The 21,062-nt window shown below is 36.2% G+C and overlaps 3 protein-coding genes across 10 annotated transcripts; 1 reads left to right on the top strand and 2 right to left on the bottom strand.

Annotated features, from left to right (window-relative positions):
- Positions 1-1,954: 1,954 nt before the first annotated feature.
- On the top strand, positions 1,955-8,910 carry LOC143214460 (cytochrome P450 4g15-like). Its single transcript, XM_076435557.1, has 9 exons — positions 1,955-2,061; positions 2,192-2,343; positions 3,030-3,240; positions 3,621-3,917; positions 4,165-4,585; positions 5,495-5,563; positions 7,145-7,313; positions 7,431-7,605; positions 8,278-8,910. The coding sequence occupies exons 2-9, from the start codon at positions 2,205-2,207 to the stop codon at positions 8,471-8,473; spliced, it is 1,677 nt and encodes a 558-aa protein (XP_076291672.1). The 5' UTR covers positions 1,955-2,061; positions 2,192-2,204; the 3' UTR covers positions 8,474-8,910.
- LOC143214467 (cytochrome c iso-1/iso-2-like) lies at positions 5,969-6,489 on the bottom strand. Its single transcript, XM_076435571.1, has 2 exons — positions 6,276-6,489; positions 5,969-6,208 (listed from the first exon to the last, which is right to left on the bottom strand). Exons 1-2 carry the CDS (start codon positions 6,439-6,441, stop codon positions 6,024-6,026), a joined length of 351 nt encoding a protein of 116 aa, XP_076291686.1. The 5' UTR covers positions 6,442-6,489; the 3' UTR covers positions 5,969-6,023.
- Positions 8,911-9,099: 189 nt separating the features above from the next.
- LOC143214459 (uncharacterized) lies at positions 9,100-21,042 on the bottom strand. 8 transcript variants are annotated; one of them, XM_076435550.1, is made up of 12 exons: positions 20,601-21,042; positions 20,329-20,444; positions 16,377-20,039; positions 15,152-15,379; positions 14,736-14,862; positions 13,207-13,421; positions 13,022-13,112; positions 12,405-12,679; positions 11,965-12,221; positions 10,718-11,010; positions 10,186-10,380; positions 9,100-9,864 (listed from the first exon to the last, which is right to left on the bottom strand). In XM_076435550.1, the coding sequence occupies exons 4-12, from the start codon at positions 15,341-15,343 to the stop codon at positions 9,689-9,691; spliced, it is 1,821 nt and encodes a 606-aa protein (XP_076291665.1). In that variant the 5' UTR covers positions 15,344-15,379; positions 16,377-20,039; positions 20,329-20,444; positions 20,601-21,042; the 3' UTR covers positions 9,100-9,688. The 8 variants fall into 8 exon arrangements, with proteins under 8 accessions (XP_076291665.1, XP_076291667.1, XP_076291663.1 ...); XM_076435552.1 differs by having other exon boundaries at positions 16,377-16,592; XM_076435548.1 differs by having other exon boundaries at positions 16,377-20,444.
- Positions 21,043-21,062: the final 20 nt, after the last annotated feature.

Here is a 21,062-nt window from a genome sequence, read left to right as displayed (position 1 = left end):
CCGGTTTGTTTTACAAAGAAACACGAGAAACAAATGACTATCAGGTAAAAAGCGATACCATATGTATATTTATTTATTAAATGTTGTATACATATTCAATGTGATCGAAAGATTGGGAATTCTGAGATTCATTAAAACATTTTGTACCACAGAATTTACTCTGTAAAAAGAATACTGTAAACAAAATTAACCGTTAAACATTGTCGTGTTAAAAATTACGTCTGACACAACAATCTGTAGAGATTATAAATCGATAAATCGATAAATTAAATATTTTCGCATGGACTGCCAATTACGTCCTACAATTTTTTCAAAGTGTACATTTGGAGGGCTGTTGTATTTGTTTATGGGTAACGTGTGGGCGTGTTATTTCTCTTGAAACGATATCTTTACGTTTTATGGGACATGATCATCCTTATTATGGTCTTACAAGGTCTCTCGCAGGTCTTGATTTTGAGACATTCGGTGAAATGGCCTCGTGTACCATTTCTTCCGTGATTGGAACAGCCAATTTCGATGGACCAGCATAGACCTCGTAAAATTTCATATAAAAATCTATCTACGATAGATCCGGTTCCCGAGTACTGGAAAGAAATATGTATGGGCACGTTTCACACAGAGGGCGGTTCAATATTAGTTGACTGATTACACAGCTGATCTCGACAACTGTGCCCGTGCGAAATTACTATTTTTATTATTTAATTAAATAACTATTTTGTTATAAGTTCGAATTAAATTCTTTCATAGCCAAAAACTTGTAGTACAGTATGGATGTATGTACAGTAGCGGACAAAAGTTTAAGACGACTATATCTTTTCAGTAGATTATCGCATTTTATTAGAGATACTAAACGTCGAACAATCCTCAATTGTTCTTAACACACTTACACATATATGTATACATATACATATATTCGCACTCTATCGACGAACAACCAGACTCTTCCAAAACATAAACGGTGTTTGGCAGAATGCGCATGAAACTGTATTTGCTGCGGACATTAATTTAAGACTTATTTATGAAAAAGGTATACAATATGTTATTGTAATATAAGTAACGATAATTTCTTTAAAAGTTAATATTTTATGGGGTAATCGTTACTTTTAATGGTTGCAACACATCTTTGTGGCATTGAATCAATTAGCTTTATACATTTGCAGCGTAAAGGTAACTCAAATGTTTAAATTTATTTTTGTGTACGTTCCTTTTAACAATGTTCGACAATAAGTTCTCCAAGGGATTGAGATATCCGGTGATTGTGATGGCCATGGTGAAACAGTAATTGTATATTCTTCTATGTATATTCTTCTACATATAAAGTACTGCTTCACCTATTCACATATTCACGTGCATCACGGTATTACGGTTTCCTTCATAATGTCCAGATATTGAAAATTGAAATCATACCATAATGCCATTAATTTTTCGAATTGGTGTCCTGGACCGTTTTGCGAGAACGATGCCCACATAATTACACAACCACCACCGTGCTTTTAGTGTTCCAACGGTGCCCTTTGCAACGTCTGATACACTCAGGGGCGAAAAGATAGCACACTTTGAAATTAATGTAATTTCTGTTTATGAAACATTAAATTATCGACCTGAACCGTGACGTCTTGACGCTAACTGGAAACACACGAAGACTTTGTGCTATCATTTTGATCAGAAATGTCACAATTATTAGTCCATATCGCGCGAATAGAATATCTCCTTCAAGATGCACACACTTCAACATCGTTAATTACAAAAGTGCAACACGAAATCTACGTTAAATATGTAAGCGCAACGCGTATTAAGTCAGCACATTTCAAGATTGCTAAACATTCACTCCAAAATATTATTGATTTACACTGTCATGTGCGACAGTGAAAATTTGTGAAGCAAATTTTAAGGAGGAACCGCAGGGTCATCGTATAATTAATTTCAAAGAATGGAAATGTTTATTTTTCACGCATATCATGTCCAGATGACGCGTAACGCTTACGAACAATCGAGTATATAAAAGAACCGTCCTACCAATCCTTCCCGTTTTGTGAGCACGCGGCCCCCGTCCACGCACAGGTATCTAATAATTACTAACGCATCAAAAATCCGCAGTCTACTAATACCAATTTTGAATCTAGAAATTTTCAAACATACATTTTCGAACAAAAACTTTTCAAGACATTTTTGTTAATCTCAATTTTGCCAGGACACAATTCAAAATGGATACCGCAATAATAACAACGTCCTACGTGCAATCCGCAGTTTTCTATTCACTCGTTGCCATCACTACAGTCTTACTCTCCGTTTACCTCTACATCGAAAGTTTACGATCAGTTCGATTATCGTATAAATTACCAGGTACGTGTAATTGCTTCAATTTAAGGTGGTAGACCCGTTTCCAGAATTGCAGGGGTACGGGATATGCGCTTTCTCATTTCTCGATAAACGGTAATAAAAAGATGGGATTTTTCTGTAACAAAAAGAAGCGGTATTTTGCGGAAAAAACTGTTAAACTCTATTCAGGGACCCTTAATATATGGTATTCCCCATTTCCAAATTTCCAAATTTCCCATAAGAATCCGTCAAGAACAGACTTTTGTCCACTCCAACCATAAGAACGCCGCGCCGCCGCACTGTGCGCTGTCGCGTCGGCGCGGTATAGACGCAGTCAATAATAAATAGTGTCTCTAAACGATCACTATCAGTGCAGAACACGGCTGTTTGACAGTAAACGCGCTTTTATCGTATAGAGGATTTACCGTAGCTACACGTGCAGTTATATGCTTCCGAATAATGCATATTACGCTGCCGAATAATGCAAATTACGGCTCGTAAATGAAAAAAGAGGACTTTTGAGGGCGATCGAGACCTAGATTGATCTTTTATACGGCGCTTTTGACTATGTATACTGAAAAATCTCACTTTTGTATCATCGAGAAATGAGAACGCGCATCCCGCACCCTTCCAATCCTGGAAAAACGAGTCTACTCCCTTAACGAATGAGTGAGACGTGGATTATTTCTAAACGTTGTTCTTTTTTCTAGGTCCGAAACCAGTTCCGATCATAGGAAATGCATTGATAACATTTGGCGTGCATCCGGATGACATGTTGGAGAAGCTGTTAACATACGAAGTGTACGGACCTGTCATTCGCGCTTTTCTAGGTCGGAAAGTAGTGATCGCCATATATGATCCTCGAGATGTTGAGATCATTCTTAGCAGCACGGTTCATATCGACAAGGCTACAGAATACAGGTAACTGTGTAGTCTGTAACACTGTGCGTATCGGAGAAGTTTAGACGCGCCCTATTATTTTAACACTTTAGCTACCGGAAGCCTATATTAATAGGATTTTCAATAATTCTGCTGTTTCTGCTGTAACAAAAGGAATCATCGAAATTTTCTTTTACATTGTTGTAAGCAATCTTAAATGAAACTATTAGATGACGTTATCGGGGGTGACTTGTTAGTTCACAATGAAAATTGTTTAAAAGTGTTTAGCTGTGTCCCATATATTTTCCAAAATTATGCAATAATCACCGGTCGGTAATGTGTTAACAAAAACGTACTCACTGATGAATCTTAAATTGACCTTTTTATCGCATGTTTAGAACATTATAATGATCACATTACAGGTTCTTCAAACCATGGCTGGGAGACGGTTTGTTGATCAGCACAGGTGAAAAATGGAAATCGCACAGGAAAATGATAGCACCAGCCTTCCATCTGAACGTGTTAAAATCATTTGTTCCATTGTTCTACGAAAACAGCAGAGATTTAGTGATACGGTTACGCGAGGTAGTGGGAAAAGAATTCGATTGCCACGACTACTTGGTAGCGGTGACTGTTGATATTCTAATCGAGACAGCGATGGGTATAAAGTCTGCCAAGAACCACAAACCTAGTTATGACTACGGCATCGCTGTAATGAAGTAAGTTGCTTAGAACTTTTGCACGAGTTCGAAGAAATACGCAAACTTATTCCCTTTTTCTCTTTTTGTAAGAGCTTGTTTGGTTCTGCCTTTGTACAACTTCCTATAATTTTGTGTATTTTTTAGATATAAGAACGAATTACAAATTCACTATTCCGAAACTTTGCTTTACGTCGGTTTCTTTTGATAAAAACATTCCTCCACTATTATTTATTAATAGTTCTCTATATAATTTTCATTGAAATAGAATGTGCGACATCATTCACCGACGACAGTACAACGCACTTCTGCGATTCGATCTTCTCTTCAACATGACCAAGTTTTCGAAGCGGCAAGAGAGTCTGCTGAATACTATTCACAGCTTAACGCGGAACGTTATTCGGAAGAAAAAGGAAGAAATTAGCAAGAAACAAGTTGAAGATGTCTTAAAGCCAACCCAAGATACAGCTTCAGATGAAACCAGCAAGAAGGATAAATCCAATATCAACGAAAAGAATGAAACAACAAAACTACACTACGTCAGGGACGATCTCGACGAAATGGATGACAACGACGTTGGTGAGAAGAAGAGACTCGCTTTCTTGGATCTTCTTGTGGAGATGGCGAAATCTGGCGCACAATTAACCGATGAAGAAATCAAGGAGGAAGTCGACACTATAATGTTCGAGGTAACTTGACTGAAAAGTTGATACCGATTATAAATAGACTAGGGTACAAATAAACAACATTTACAGATTTTAACACGAAAGAGAGTAGTCTAAATTACATTAATTGATTCTCTAAAAGAAACGCTCTTTCTATTGCTTTTCTGCACAAGATTCTACGATAATTTTTTCGCTGTCTGGAGCCAGTTAAAGTTAAAAACCTCATATTTACTTCAATGTTGAATAACTCGAATAAACAAAAATCGCACAATATTCAACAACCACACAATTTACACAGGAAAGATAGCCCTTCCAAATGATATTAACGCGATTTATCGACAAAAATTTCTTGCTCCCCGTGTGATGTTCCGAAGTTGCACAAAATTTTTGTTAACCGTCCATTTGTTGTCTTCATCTCGCTATAACTTTGTAAAAAACCGACATATCAACAGTTTGAAACGGAGAATCTGAAACTAGAGGTTTTTCAGGCTTTCAATCCATTGTGTAACGATATCGATACGGCAATTTTTGACGGAGTTATAATCACGTAAAGTGGGAGCAATTTTTCGGGTTCGCACAAGTGATCCCTTAATTCTTTTGAGGAGTGTAGTATCCCGACAAATATGTGACAATATCAAAAAGTCGTCAAATCTCAATCGAGTCTGAAATTAATTTTATAAAAGAAATCTGATCAGTTGGAAAACTACTATTTTCTCTAGTAATTCGTATTTTCTAATCCATAATTTATTTGTGTATCAAGGATTGTATTAATGATATAATTATATTATTAATGATTAAAATTGTAATCTTATTGATACAATATTTGTAAAATCAAATTGGAAAGTCATTGTTAAAAAGAATTATAGAAGAAAAAGTAATTATCCTCGCAATTAGCATATTTGTTGTATTCATAGCGAATTCAATAATTTTCAGGGGCACGATACCACTGCTTCTGGATCCAGTTTTGTTCTTTGTGTTCTTGGTATTCATCAAGATGTTCAAGTAAGTACACCAATATATCTATTCTTCATGATAATTTTTATATATATAATTTATGACGAGTAAGGCACAATTTAAACTATTTACAATTTTCTATTCGATTTCAAACTGTACCCACCACCCATTTACGTCACAAACGCATAAAATCCGCAGACCACGCATGACTTAAAAATATTTACGTTTATTTACAAAACTCTGAACATCGTTTCCGAGTGTACATTAACAGAACTTATTACGAACAAACGTGTCGACCGAAATTCATTTAAAAAAAAAGAAAAGAACACAGAGAATGTTCGCATTGAAATGAGAAACACTTCAACTCTCCGAGATACAAACTTATGACAGAAAATTAATATTTAGCTTTTATCATCCTAATGCTACTCTCTACTAATGATACCACATATTACTTGTCGCGCGTACATATGTTCGACACTGCACAATATGTTTCACGGTAAGAACGAATTTATTTCAATGTGTATAAATAAGCAATTATATCTCTCCGATCATCTGCCTTTTTAATACCATTGAAAATCATTCTTGTGCCGGGAATAAATTGCTTGGGAAACTCCAAATACTCGTTTAACGTTGCCTCGTTCCACGAGACGCCTTTACTCTTCATAGCGTCCGTAAAGTTGAAACCGGGTGCGGCTATATTTATTATTAACGTATTACAATATTATACTTGCAAACGATTATTTCACAATATTTGAAAAACAATCGGAATTTTTGTTGAAATTAAGATAGACATACGTACAACCACTAGTTCTGCCAATGACACCAAATAAATTCGGGCCCATTTTGTTACCACCACCTGGATTAACCGTGTGACACATTGCGCACATTCTGACAAATAATTTCTTCCCATTCACAGCGTCTCCCATTTTCAAAAAATTATTGATTATCACTGCTAATATCGGAGGTTATGTTAACTGCATATTTTTAATAACATTTCTGTCACGCGACACCTATGTATAGATTTTCGTGGCGTTTATAGCGATATAAATGGCGATTTATTTGATCATATTGCTTTATTCATAGAGTTTCATAAATTCCTAACTTCAGCATGGTTGGAGCTGCATCTCACAAATGAAACGGTGTCGATGATTATGATAGCGAAGCAAGTCGTGTCTTATTCGAGATATTTCGACTTTACCTTTGCTAGTATACAGGGTGTCTCATATTGTAAATGTTATCTCCGACGCGACGGTCATTTGAAGTAAGTAACTTTTTCCTTTCTAAAAATATTCTCCAAACACACACGGACCAATCAAAGCGCGCGCGACTACATCTGACAATGAGCGGTGGCGTTGGCATTGGTCTGCTCTGACTGGTGCGCGTTTTTTTGTTAATAACTCCGGAACACATTTTCGCAAAGGAAAAAATTACTTTAAACCAAATGAGACAATTGATTCGTAACAAGGTTCACAGTCTATGTATACGAAATACCATATACATACCAGAGTTTTACTAAAAACCAGAGGTGTCCTAAGACTTATGAGCGGGAGTGTACATGCGTTTCGCGCGTAGTTTTATTTATTATACGAAGTAAGAAGATAAACTCATCTTGTAATACTTACACTCTAGCAACGAGTATACGAGGAGCTACAACAAATTTTCCAAGGATCTAATCGGCCTTGCACTTTCCAAGACACTTTAGAAATGAAATATCTGGAGAGAGTGATTCTGGAAACTTTACGACTTTTCCCCCCAGTGCCTGCCATTGCTAGGCTACTAAAAGAGGACGTTAAAATTGGTAAATTTTGAATATAAACCTATATATTTACCAAAGAACATTGAACCCTTAGCCCTCGAGTAGTGACACGGAGAGTCACCACTAAAAATTGCTGTGCCCTTTTTCTTTCTTTTTCAGTTACCAACGACTACGTGTTACCGAAAGGTTGTACAGTATTAATCCCACAGTACAAGATACATCGGCTAGAAGAATTCTATCCAAATCCGGAAGAATTTAATCCTGATAACTTTTTGCCGGAACGGATGCAAAGTAGGCACTATTATTCCTACATCCCGTTCAGTGCTGGGCCGAGGTAAGTGATCGTTCATTCTTATTGTCTTATTTTGTCCAATGAGCACAAACCAATTTAAAATAATAACTTGATGATGCTTTCGGCGCTACCGTTTCGATCACTTGGTAAATCTAGCAATTTTCCAATAAACTTTTCTTCTTTCCTAACGTTTCGGTTCAGTCTTGAACCTTTTTCAAAGAAAAAATTTGCGTCTACAAGACAATATATATGTATTGTATACAATAATACAGTATATTGTGCACAGTACTTTTTTTGTATATGTATATGTACATAACACTGTACATATTTGGTGAACCTCTTGCCGTATCATTTTTTTTACAGTTACAGTGATTAAAACGTCTTTATCCCGAAAAATGTCGTAGAAGAGAAAAGACGATTAATATTTTCTGTATGGCTACATTTATTTGAATGCTTAAATGTTGATTAGAAACGAATCAAATATTTCCAGTTAAAATGAAAGGCGTAACATTCATATTTGTTAGACTTTGTGCGAAATCGTTAATGACGAGTGTGACTCGTTAAAGTACGGCAATTGGAAGGGGTTCATATCGTTTGAATATTTTTTTCAAATACCTGCGTAAACTGATACTCGTTCAGAAATGTCTTCTTCTTTAGAAGGGTGGGGCATCAGGCGACGGCATGAGGCGATTAAATTGCGTGTGTTTTTTATAGGTCGTGCGTGGGAAGGAAATATGCTATGTTAAAGTTGAAGGTTTTATTGTCGACAATCGTGCGGAACTACAGGATCCTGTCGGATCTCACAGAAAAGGATTTCCGGCTGAAGGTTGATGTTATTCTCAAGAGGGTGGACGGCTACCGAATAAAAATTGAGCCGCGAAACAAAAGCAATTCAGAGGTTCTTATTTGAGATGGAGCTCTTTAACATTTCGAATGATGGAGTCGCGCGTTAGTGGATTGGTTGAGATCTGTAAATGACCAAAAAACGTAGCGTTTAGCGATGCGAGAGCACCGTGCGAAGCAAGATTTGTCATGGTTTTCTAGTTTTTTCTTAATTCTATCGAATTTTCCAAGCTTTACGTAGACGTGTTTTTTTCGAACTAATATTTGAAAATTATACCGGCAAAGGCGTTGAAATATCTTATATCGTTTTCAAGTTGTTGAAATATTTTAGTGTGTGTGATATCTCCTATTGCTAGATTATGTAATCTAAGGCATGAAATATATTATATTGCTTTATAATTGTTAATATACACCGGTTAGTGTGCGATATTATTATAGGTATTATCCCATCAATTGATATAGTAATGTTTTCAGAAATAAAAAGAATACGATTATCAGAAAATATTTCTTAGCGTTTCCATTCTTTGAATGTGTTTCTCTAGAATTCGGAAACTGTAAATTAATAAGGGTGTAAAGAATTATTTATTAAACCTTCTACAATATTTTATTTAATTTCATTAAATAAACTTCTAATAACATTTTATTAATAATAACGGCTAGAAAAAGTTAACGTTCAAATAATACTCATTCAAAAAAACATAAACCTTTATTTAATTCTTGTAGAGATGTACAGAAAGATAAATTCGCAGTAACATTTGCAACAATTAACACTATACTATAACAGAATATAAATAAGAGTAACTTATACAACTAATGGCAAATAAATTATTATGTTATACGAAGTACTATTATGAAAGCTTAATGTGACACAAGAAAATAGAACATTTCAAATTAAATATCCATTCACAATTTCTTTTATTTCTACCATTGATAATAGCACTGTCAATATTAAATCTTGGACTATTTACTTATCTATGAGTTGATTACAATATTTTGTTGACATTATATTCATATATAGGTATATAAATTAACAAAGCGTCAACTTTAAGATATCTAATCCCAGCAGAACATTCTTAGAACATTATTTACTCCGAGGTTGTTATTAAATTAATTCGCAGAATTACTAATCAAGTACTCGATCACACACATTTCTATAGCTATATTTTATTAAACTTTAAAGGAATGTTTTCGTTTGTACAAAAGTCTGCTCTTCCAGTAGATATTCCGTCTTACGTGCTCTTTTACAAATTGCTTTATCCTTCGCTATTTCTTTCGGTTTGCATCAATTCGGGGAGTAACCGGAAGATTGGGCAGCCATTTTTTCCGCCCGCTCCTTCCTCCCTTTTGGTAAGTCCACTGAAAGGAACTGTATTGCCCATGGAATAACGAACAGGACGTTCATTGCTATAAGTGCAAGCTGACAGACCACGAAACTGTTGGTCCAATCCTTCATCAACCCTGAAACCATTCATTAATGTCGAAAAATCCGGGCAGCCTTTTCGGACGCAAAGTCAATTGTCATACGAGATATTCCCACAATTATTGTTATTAACATTGTATTATATCAGATTATAGAGAGCGGATTTTATTTCTATTATCACAAAAATGGGTAGGTATAATTTGAAACATTAGAAACGTTAGACTTTCAATCTGTTGAACATATTAATCACCCCTGCTTGCCTTACAATATAGGTATTGCACTCCAACTTCACCCTCTTGCAAGTCAAATTCAACTTTGTGCAAATCAATTTCAATTTTTTTATCAATCAATGGACTCACCAACAATTGGACCAAACAGAATAGAAATGATGCCACTAATGGCACCGCAAATTCCATATGCAGACGCGAATTTTTCAATACTGATGTCTTCTATGACCACCAATGTCTGAGGAACTAACATCCATGATCTAATTACTCCTATCACTACTATCATCGCATATGTGCCGGTTAAAGTGTCGCTGTAAAACAAGTAACCTGAAAAAAGAAATCAATCGACAGATTACAATTTGTTTAATTCGAAACACATAATTGGGGTGATATGTAAATTCTGAATATATTATAAAAACGATTGAACCCAGTGTTATTTATTTGTACTAATTTATAACAATAAATTTAATAATTAATTAGAGATTAAAGTTATCATAAAATGCAAAAAATAGAAAATGTAATATAACACACCGAACACAGAAAATGTTGATTCTAAAATTATTTTATGGATTCACCATTAAAAGAAAAATGTTTGTATTCAGAATTTGGTGTCGTCGTGTTTTTTTTTTTTTTGTTTTTTTGTAAAATGTATTGTTTTACTAACCAATCTTTGCGAACGCCATGGCAACCATAGCAATAAAAAATATATATTTCGACTTGACATTCACCACCAGAGTGAAAATTGCGAGCAGAATTTTCGACGCTAATTCTGCAGACGCGCTAATAGTAATTGCGAGTGCTGCCTGAGCCTTGTTATAACCGGAGTTTGCCATCATCAGCGGCACCAGGCTAGAGAACGTGAAATCGCTCGAGAGCACAAAACTAATACCAAAACACATGTTTAAAAAACGAAAGTTTTTCAACAGTGACATTTCCAGAAGGTCGCCCAAAATTTCTCTGTAGAAATTGATTAAAACAATTATTTCAATAGAACGTCACATGCACATATGTACATTAGGGTGGATCTTATTTTCGACCATGAAATTTTGAGAACCCCTCCCCCCAATATTGTTCCATTTCATGAAGAAATGATATATCCAAAGTTTCAGATATAGTCCAGTCAACGAAAAGTTGTAGAGGGAAATGGAAGGAACAGAATTTTGAACTTTGTTTGGTTTTTGTTTGGACCTTAGCTAGAAGGTAAACATACTAAAAGTCCCCACTCCTAGGAGGTGAGCGGGCTGCAGGGGGGCACGTAGAAGGTCCCCTTTTTCAGTTTTCCGCTTATACATATCTCGGAAACTAGGCGTCCTAGCGATAAGACCATTCTATACAAAATTAAAGCTGACGAAATGTGCCACAAGATTGATTCGATTCCGTTTTTCGCTATCTCGCATAGTTTCCGAGATATCCACGCTCAAAATTCACTAATTGTGCTGAAGAGTTAGCTGGTGAAATAGTGAAGTTTGAGGGCGGATATCTCGGAAAACAGATTTACAGCTGTTTCACATAACGTTTTTTGGACACCCTGTACCAAATGGAAGCTTTAAAATCTTCCTTTATACAATACATAATTCCAAACGAGATGATTAGATTGTGTTATTGAGGGTGAGTTGTTGGGAAATCATAGATCGTTCGCCGGTCGATAAAGTGTTAATTAATTATATCAATTAATGTTAGAACTTGTCCGATTAAATGTTGCACTCAAGTTTGAAAGCATACCTCGTTCTTTCATACAATACAGCAATTTCGTGACAGAGAATTGATTTCGTAAAGACGTGAAATTAAAAAAAAAATGTATCGAATTATAATTTGCAGAATGGCTGTGTAAATGGTCTTCCGAAAGAGATGCTTTTCAATGAAAGGAAGTGTCTGCTCTCGAAACTTTCGAACGACATACACGCAACGTACTTTAAAGGACCTTTCTCGTTGTTCTCGTCATTCATGGATACTTGGACGCCTTTCTCGTTTCTTTTCTCCTTGTTTTTCTCAAAATGATTCCTGTCACCAAAGGCGCCAATACTCGTCACCAAATTCGTCACGCTGGTGGACGAGAGCGCCGACATACGTCTCGTCAACAGCTCTCGCATCGAGCCTGACTTGATTCGATTGTGAATCTTGCTCTCGTCCTCGAGCTCTGAAATTGAGGCTACCCTTTTTGCAGGCTCCTGTGTGTTAACAATCAGAGAGGGTAAACGTGTTTAAACGATCGCGTGAAACATCTTACACCCAGATATTCTTCCACAGATTTCATTTATTCTTCATATGTATTGGATTTCATTTATTCCTTCAACCGATCGAAAGTATGTTTTAGCCTTTTAGGAGAGCATATTGTACATTTTAGAACTGACCTTCAATGTTTCAATTAAAAGCGGAATTTGTTTTCCTCCATCGCCTTTGAGGCTTGTCAAGCTACTCCATCTTGTTTTCGCAGGAGTGGAGAGGTGACCTATGTCTATGGAACGGCGATTCACCGATGTTATTCCACATAATTTTCGTTCTTCTCTCTCGCGCGCTCTCTCTGCTCGAACCTCTTCCGGTTTCCTTGTGTGCCATTCAACTGGATGCATCATAATCATTCCAACGATGCAATTTGAACTCATGGCACCCGTTATCAATGCAGTGCCTGTTAACATACGCGAAAGTCACAGAAATGTTTCAGTATACCGGGTGGTCCACTTAAAACTACAGTGGCTCCCTAAATATCTCTCTTCGGTTGCGAGGATTTAAAAATATATCTTTTTTATGCGTTTTTTCAACGACGTGAATGAGCTAATACGATGCAATGAATTAATTAAATGAATACAGATTATTGAAGATACCCGCATAAATTGTGTGAAGATTACATTGAAACTATAAGTTCTTAGATCAAGACTTTACCGAATGTTCTCGTTATAAATGTTTGAAACAAATGCATCTTCTAATTTAATATTATGCTTTTATTTCGAAGTTTGTTTATCAAACTCACCACGAAATCCGTAAACAGTCATTAATTTCTCGATCACTATGGGATACACAATCCCACCTAAGCCAATGATGACTTGGGCTGCGCTCATTACCTAGAACATAAGAGTTTTTCTGAAAAATTATGAATATAATTTGATGGCCGGAGAACGCCGCGCCGCGCCGGCCATCAGCCTCGCATTTACGTACCGGTGCTCGTTTCTTCACGAAGTAAGCGTTGAAATTCGTGTTACAGATCGTCACGATCAAGCCGAGGCCAAGCCCTTGGGATAAATTCAGAAAAGCCATTTCGTAGAAGTTGGTGACGAAAGCCATAGCGATGTTCGATATTGAGAAAATCACAGCGCCGAAAATACCTACCGGCCTCATCGCGTACTTTTTCAGCAACGTGTTCGTCACTAAACCTGTTGTACAATAAAAGCATATCCAATTACTCTTTTCATTTTCATTTATGTTACTCTATGTGCTATTTTAAGAGAAGTCTCTCTTGTCTATACTTGTAAACATGTTACATAGAATTCTTTCTCATTGTCAGTCTCATATATACTCTTTCACACGACGTCATAACAAAATTCATAATATTCTCGTTCACTGAATGAATTAGTGTATTCACGTGTGCACGTATACCAAATGAATGTCTTCCCACTTCGCGTGGTATCTAGTGTAAACATTATGAAAATGTCATGTGCGGTAAGCAATTACGCCAGATAATTTTTTGCTATGTCACAGTGTGTGATTCCTCAAATCAAATTTTTTATAAATGTAATATACTCGAACCAAGGCGCAAAAATCTCGCGCCAACTCTTATCTGGCGCCCACAGAGCGCTGTCAGACATTTACATTAATAACTATTTCTGAATTAGTGTCGTCTCTTATCGTGTCGATCTTCCCAGCCTCTGACAGCTGAAAATATATATGCGTCAAGACTATGTGTCATATTTGAATGCGTCTTGATCGTGTCGGAAGACATAAAATTTCTTGGAATGTTCAGTAACGACAAAACAACTTGATAACTTAGTCGTGGCGTATGTTTACTTGTAAATTTCGTCTATGTCTACGATACGGTGATAAACCAAAAATTACAATAATAATCATAATAATATCATAATAATAAACAAACTTATTGGAATACTAATAACTTATAAACTTATTAGTAGACTAATTAAATTAGTAGACTAATCATTACATCTCTTCACTAATACTCCAGCCAATGGATGCTCATAAGGGGGGTGTAGAGGGATATGGAGGGAACACAATTTTTAACTTTGCGACTTTGGTTGGACTAGTTTGGAGGTAAACATACTAAAAGTCCCCACTCCTAGGAGCTGAGCGGGGTGCAGGGGGGCACGTGGAAGTTCCCTTTTTCGGTTTTCTGCTTATATCTCGGAAACTATGTGTCCTAGCGATAAGACTATTCTATACAAAATTAAAGCTGACAAAATGTGCCACAAGATTGATTCGATTCCGTTTTTCGCTATCTCGCATAGTTTTCGAGATATCCACGCTCAAAAATAAGCGGAAAACCGAAAAAGGTGACCTTCTACGTGCCCCTGCACCCCGCTCTTTTCCTAGGAGTGGGGACTTTTAGTATGTTTACCTTCTAACTAGTCCAAACAAAGACCTAAAGTTATAAAAATTCTGTTCCTTCCATTTCCCTCTACAACTTTACGTTGACTGGACTATAATTGTTTTTAAGAAAGAAAATAAGGAAAATATACCAGCAATGGAGAACGTAATCATAAAAACTGAATTAAATGCAGTCAAGGCAGTTCCAGGTTGACCTGTCGCGTCAAGGAGATCAGCATATACAATTGCGAACGATGAAGATGGTCCAAATATTGTAACCTATGACACAACAAACCAAATAGTTTGTCAAACACTATGTCTGGAAATTGATTAGTTATTCATTTTTCAAAATTTATAACACTGCAAAATATAAATTTCTTATAAAATTTTATTGTACCGTGGTAGTAGACTTTGTAGATCTGAAATAAATTAAAATCGTACTAAATTCTATCGTATTTTATATCGTAGTATTTTTTTGAAAATTTTCAAAAGCCATAATTGTATAAAGATCCGCTGTCTATTTATCATATGTGGTTATTGATTTAATCGATTCTTGTTCGGTACTCACGAATATTAATATCATGGCGAACATCACCATCCAGCCCCAACCACCATCGGGAGCTAAGTCTTCCAGCGTCAGTTCCTCCTCTTTCTCTTGATCTTCATAGAGCAGTGTACTATTTCCATATTTCTTTCCGTCCTCGATGAACGAGCCCTTCGTTGTTGTCATCGTAGTTGTTCCGTTAGTCTTAGTTACCATAGTAGCTTTGTAGAGTGTACACACATTGCACGGGAGCTATTTGATACAGAAATATTAAGTCTCCTCTCATTCTTTCTTCGTTTCTTTATGATTATTATACATATATTCAATTCTCTTTCGCTTTATTCTTTTTCCCATGTACAGAGTACAGGCATACATTCTTCACTCTGTAAGCACAGCGCCACTAAACGTCATATTTCTCGCGCGATTTTACGCACCATAACAATAAAAGCTCTAATTTCAAGTTGCACAATCGGAGCATTTACGAGTATATGTATATTTTTATGCATTCAGAACAAAAAAGGAATAGGAATAGAGTTTTTACTAAAACTACTTCTGGCAAAAAATGCAAATTTTCAACTTTCTAGATGTCTTGTGTTTCAAGTTTCAATAGCAACACTGTTGAGATGACGTAATGTATAATATTTTAGTGAAATATTTTGTAAATGCACTGAAAATAACACTTGATTACTTACTTTTCAACAGTTGTCACAGTTGTTCGAATAAAACGGGGAAGTATCCAGAAAAAAAATTAACTGTTTTCTCATTTTACAGAGTAGTACATAGTATCACACGACATGACCCGAGTGCACATCACTGCTAAAGCACAAGACATCTTCGAAATTGAACAGTGTTTTTGATATTCACTTTTTCAATTGTTCGTGGGGAACAAACGAGATGTACCTACTTACACGTTCGTATCGGGCGTGCAAAACTTTACAATATATCTTTTTCAAGTCACAAGGTCAGGAAGACGCTGTTCGTGTTACAAATCTCAATGTCACTTTTCATACGAACCGGAGATGATAGACAATGTCAACAGAAAACGAGCACAACGTAGACGCTTTTACGAGTTAAATTGTTGAAATTACATGAAGAATTGTATAGTTGATGTTCAAACGAATACACTATACGAATACAAGTATTTTGTATATTTATACACGTTTCAGCGGTTCGATTTGCAAATTGCACATTGGAACGTGTAAATCACTGTAAAGTCTTGATATCCAATAATTGTTATTAAATAGCTTACCGGCAAAAATCGAATTTTTCGCGTCGTCGACACACAGAACAGGAAAATAGCACCTTTAATTATCTAATTCTGTACTCTGTATGACAGACACCTGGGTGGTTTTTGACTGAACGAAACAAGACACAAACGAATTCGAAGACTCTCTTATCTATGTACACAATGCCATCGCACTAAGTACTGGTCCTTAAGAGGAATGAAATATGGCTACTGTAGCATCTGCAATTAGAAAATAAACGGTGAAGAAGGTTGGTTCAAATGTGGAATTATTGATGTGCTTTTCAAATCTTTTTGTGAAACTCGACTGATACAGGAGATTTCAGTCTGGGCAACTGATTGCTTACGGACCGCTGAGGCGCGAGACACTACCACCCCCACTACACTGTGCTTCGACTCGCATCAGTGCAAGAGGGGAATACAGGCACGCTCGCCTTACTTCCCAGATAGCACAAAGACGTCTGCAGTTGGACATTCGGACGTCTTAAGGGGGTCTTTTCCAACAGACACCGCTAGGGTACGCTCACACACACCGCTAGACCACGTATACGTACGCGAGGATTGCAAGGGTCCGGGATTCCACTTCTGATTTCTCGATAATGCAAAGACGGGGGTTCCTAGTAGTCAAAAGTCCTTCTTTTACGTTTCCGAGCGATAGTTTTGCAATATTCAGCTCCATGTCGCCACCCTCTGAGGGTGGGGATGGGGGTGGGGGAAGATAAAAAACTTAAATGGGAACCTCCGTATTTTATTGCAGATTTGTATTCTCCAGACAAAAATGTACCCCAATTTGACCTACGAGTTTTTTTTGCATTTTGGTTGACAGATGGCACAGTAATCGACAAAAATCAAAATGGGTAAAAAACCGTTGAAAATTTGGGATATCTCGAGACATACACATCACACACAGATTAGAAAAATAAAAGTAGACGTATTTGATATTTTTAAAAATGCTATTCAACAACACCATAATTGACCCCCCAGCCCCACCTCCTGGGGGTGGGAGAGGGAATTATTTCAAAATCTGGCAGTCACAAATATTACGGCCAGATTTGAAATCAGCGTGACGAAATCTAGAGGAAATGATGTGTAGCATGACAAGAAAAAAATCTATCCGGACATGGCATTGAGTAAACCACAATTTTCTTGAACTTCTGCAAGTTTAACACAGATTTATATAAGTTACACAGATTTATAAGGTTAAGAACCATAATGTACCATAATCTCTCTATTTTTCCCATATTCTGAAATATTTCAGCTCTTTCATTTATAAAAAATCATCGGTCTACATATATCATTTCTATCATAAGTTCTTTGAATTTGACAGGGAATTCATCGGTTTGTTCCACTGCGCGGCGCGGCATGATTTCCCCCTCGACTAGGCTATTCCCCTACCATGAAAAATGTGAACGACGAGAGCGAGTGATAATGACGTATGCGTGCAAAGTGTGACGACCAGCATTGCCAGCGTATGTAAGTACTAAGTACATACATACACACATTTAACCCCTGAAGAGTATCTTGCGTAGTATTCTTACGAAGTATGTGGTTGCAGTCTTTAAGGCGTACTCACATTGGAATCTGAATCTGACAATGAGTGAGTAGTGAAAGAGTGTAGATACCTACCTCTGTACAAATCATTGTTTCTTGCAACTGATAAAATAGTATTCTATATTATCAGTTATTGAAATTAGTTAATTCTATTTAATTCCAGACGTGAGTTTCTTCATTCTTTTCTTTGTGTCCTCTTATTCAGATTTCTGTTATCTGTGAGATATTATAATTTCCTCGCAAATTAAAATAAAATGAATTACGTATATTTTCCAGTTTATTGTACATATTTAGTTTCTGTCCAATAAATCATAAACATAGATACAGCTTTGGAAGTTTTGATTTTACAAGTTGACAAATGATGTTATTGTTCAAAGTTTATTAGGTACTCCTTCCAGATGATTTTAATCGCAAAGTGCAACTAATTTAAGTCTATGTTTTGCAACCTACTAATTATTGTAATCAAATTGATTCAAATTGATCTAAATGTCTTAATCCAGCACTGGGTGCGCATATGAATTTCGACTCGACAATAATCTGCTGTGTTACGCCAGCAATAAAACTGCATTTCGCGATGCTTTCAGCTTTCAGCAGTACCATTTACGCGTTCCGAATTCGTTTATCACGTTTCGATGTGATAAAAGGCAACACATACCACGACTCAAATGTGTGATAGATCTCATTTACGTTCTCGCATAAACTGATTACTGAAATTATTAAACAACTTGCGCGTTTATAAACAGCGCAATTGTCAATGTGTTTCCATCTTTACAAGGGTAGACTTCGTTTCATCGGTATCACCTATTATTATTAAGACAATAAACATTAATTTCCACTATTAAAGTAATAAACATGAATTTTTTCTATTGAAATAATAAATTGATTAACATTAATTTTTACTACTGAAATAATAAACATTAAATTTCCTATTACAATAATAAATATTAATTTTTACTATTAAAATAGTAAACAGTTGTTTTTACTATCAATAATTCGAAATACATATGTGTATCGTTCTCAAGGAACCGTAATTACTCTGTTTTTCTGTTACACTGTCTTAGACCGGACAATAAGTCTAGCTCATTAAAAGGTGTGTGGAAACGAGTTTCAAATTACCGATTGTCACCAGAGGAGATTCAAAATAAATATCGAAACCGCAGTTACTGTACACCACAGGTAATTTAAACCATTAGTAATACGTATTTCTGATGCTTGTGTTAATTTTCATGTAACAGTTGGAACGTAATTATCTCGGATCGGTGATAAATAATAAGACCAGACTAGAATAGCAAGACTAGACAATCAGTTATATCAGTTATGCGAACGCGTTACCTCCTATGTATTATGTATGTGATCGAATAAACTGTAGAGGAACGGACAATCTGTAAAGCTCCTATTATAATCCGAACTACCTGATTATCCGAACGTTTCCTTCCGATTCGGAGAAATGGAGTCCTACTGTACATGTATATAGGTACGTTATATTCAGTTATGATGTGAACGGAAGGAACGTGCACAGTTGATTGTGCGAGATATAATACGATAAGAGTAATAAATAAAAAACCGAGATAGTGAAGAAATTTTTCAAAGTAGGTTAACACTTTCCTTATTTGATCTGATACGACAATGTGAACTCTTCTAGTATGTTTTATGCTGAATGAAGTAAGCATTAGTATCTATTTGGTTAGGAATACTACTTAATAATATTGTGTGCTATTATTTCTTTGCACTCAGAGCTACTTTAACACTCGAAAATTAAACATTTCTTCCGCGACCTACAATAATTCTATTCTGTATTAAATTTTTTCTTTGTATGTGAATATGGAACTGATGTAATACCTCGTACAATACTTGAATGTTTAGTAATGATTAAATACCAACATATTTAATAACGCAAACTATATTGTGAATAATGGTACAGCAATTTTTGGAGGAATCGGTTATTGTAACAAAAAATAAACATTTCTAAATGATACAATTGAAATGATACAGTTGTTAATTGCACATGCACAGTTGCACCTAAAAAAATCTAAAGGCCTACGAATGTAGCGCTCGTCGAACCATTTATCTTTATCTTTTGATATTTTTTCATAAATCCATTAATAACGGAGTTATAGCCTGAAACAATTGCGATATATATGTATATTACCGAAAAATTGCAAAAAATCTAAAAATAAATACATCCTTGTTATTTCTATAAAGTAATGTAAATTAGTCGCTTTTCCGGACCGGAAGCTGGTTAATAGGTTTCAAAATGGCTATGCTATATCCTAAAGTAACTTCGAAATCTTTTTTTAAAAAATAATCCCAAGAGAAGCGACTTGATATATTATATTGCTTGGCGCGATTGATTACTTCACGATTCAAATTGCAACTGTTATCATAGAATTCGTTATGAAATCCTTACCTAAAAATCGAAGATATTTTCAATATTGTGAAAGTATCATCATCGTTAAGTAACGGTGCTATTAACCCTTTGCGCTCGGAGCTATTTTCACTTGAGAATTAAACATTTCTTCCGACCTAGAATATTTCACAGGATCTATGAAACAGTACGGAGTACGGACCCGATGGTTTTTCGTAGATCAAGTCTTCACTGTATAAGGTAGGTGGTACAAGGCTTTCGCAACAGCGTGCATTAAAATAATAAGTTGAAAGAATTCTTGAAAGGTTACTAACAGAAATTTCGGCATCGTTATCTCGATGGAAGTGGTGCAAGCATCTTCTCCCTATTGCATCCTTAATCAATCCAGCTGTCGATCGAGACTCGCGAGAGTGTGAACGATTGCGACCGTCGCGGATCGTCTTTCCATTAAAAGAGATCCGCGGAAACGCACATTGTCGTCAACGTTGACACCAGCCTTTGTCATTGGCATTAACATATTATTATCCTAGCAAGTATGTGTGCGACACTTCCGTGAAAAAATCGCGTTCACTGTGACACGGACGCACGCGGCAGAACTTGACCAGCGGCGAGTCTATATTCAAATTCGATGTACACTATCATGTTACGTTGTACTGTGTTAAAATTCGAGTCGGTCACATTTCGCAAGAGAAAATAATCGGCGTAGGAAACTCGGCTTAATTCGGCCGCATCCACTCTAGCTGTGAAATGCGCGGCGGCAGTGGCGATCGCGGTCG

This window comes from Lasioglossum baleicum, chromosome 12 (assembly GCF_051020765.1).
Source record: "Lasioglossum baleicum chromosome 12, iyLasBale1, whole genome shotgun sequence".
Classification (NCBI taxonomy): Eukaryota; Metazoa; Arthropoda; class Insecta; order Hymenoptera; family Halictidae; genus Lasioglossum; species Lasioglossum baleicum.
Note: the sequence above shows the minus strand (reverse complement) of the source record. Positions and strands in the feature narration are given on the sequence as shown.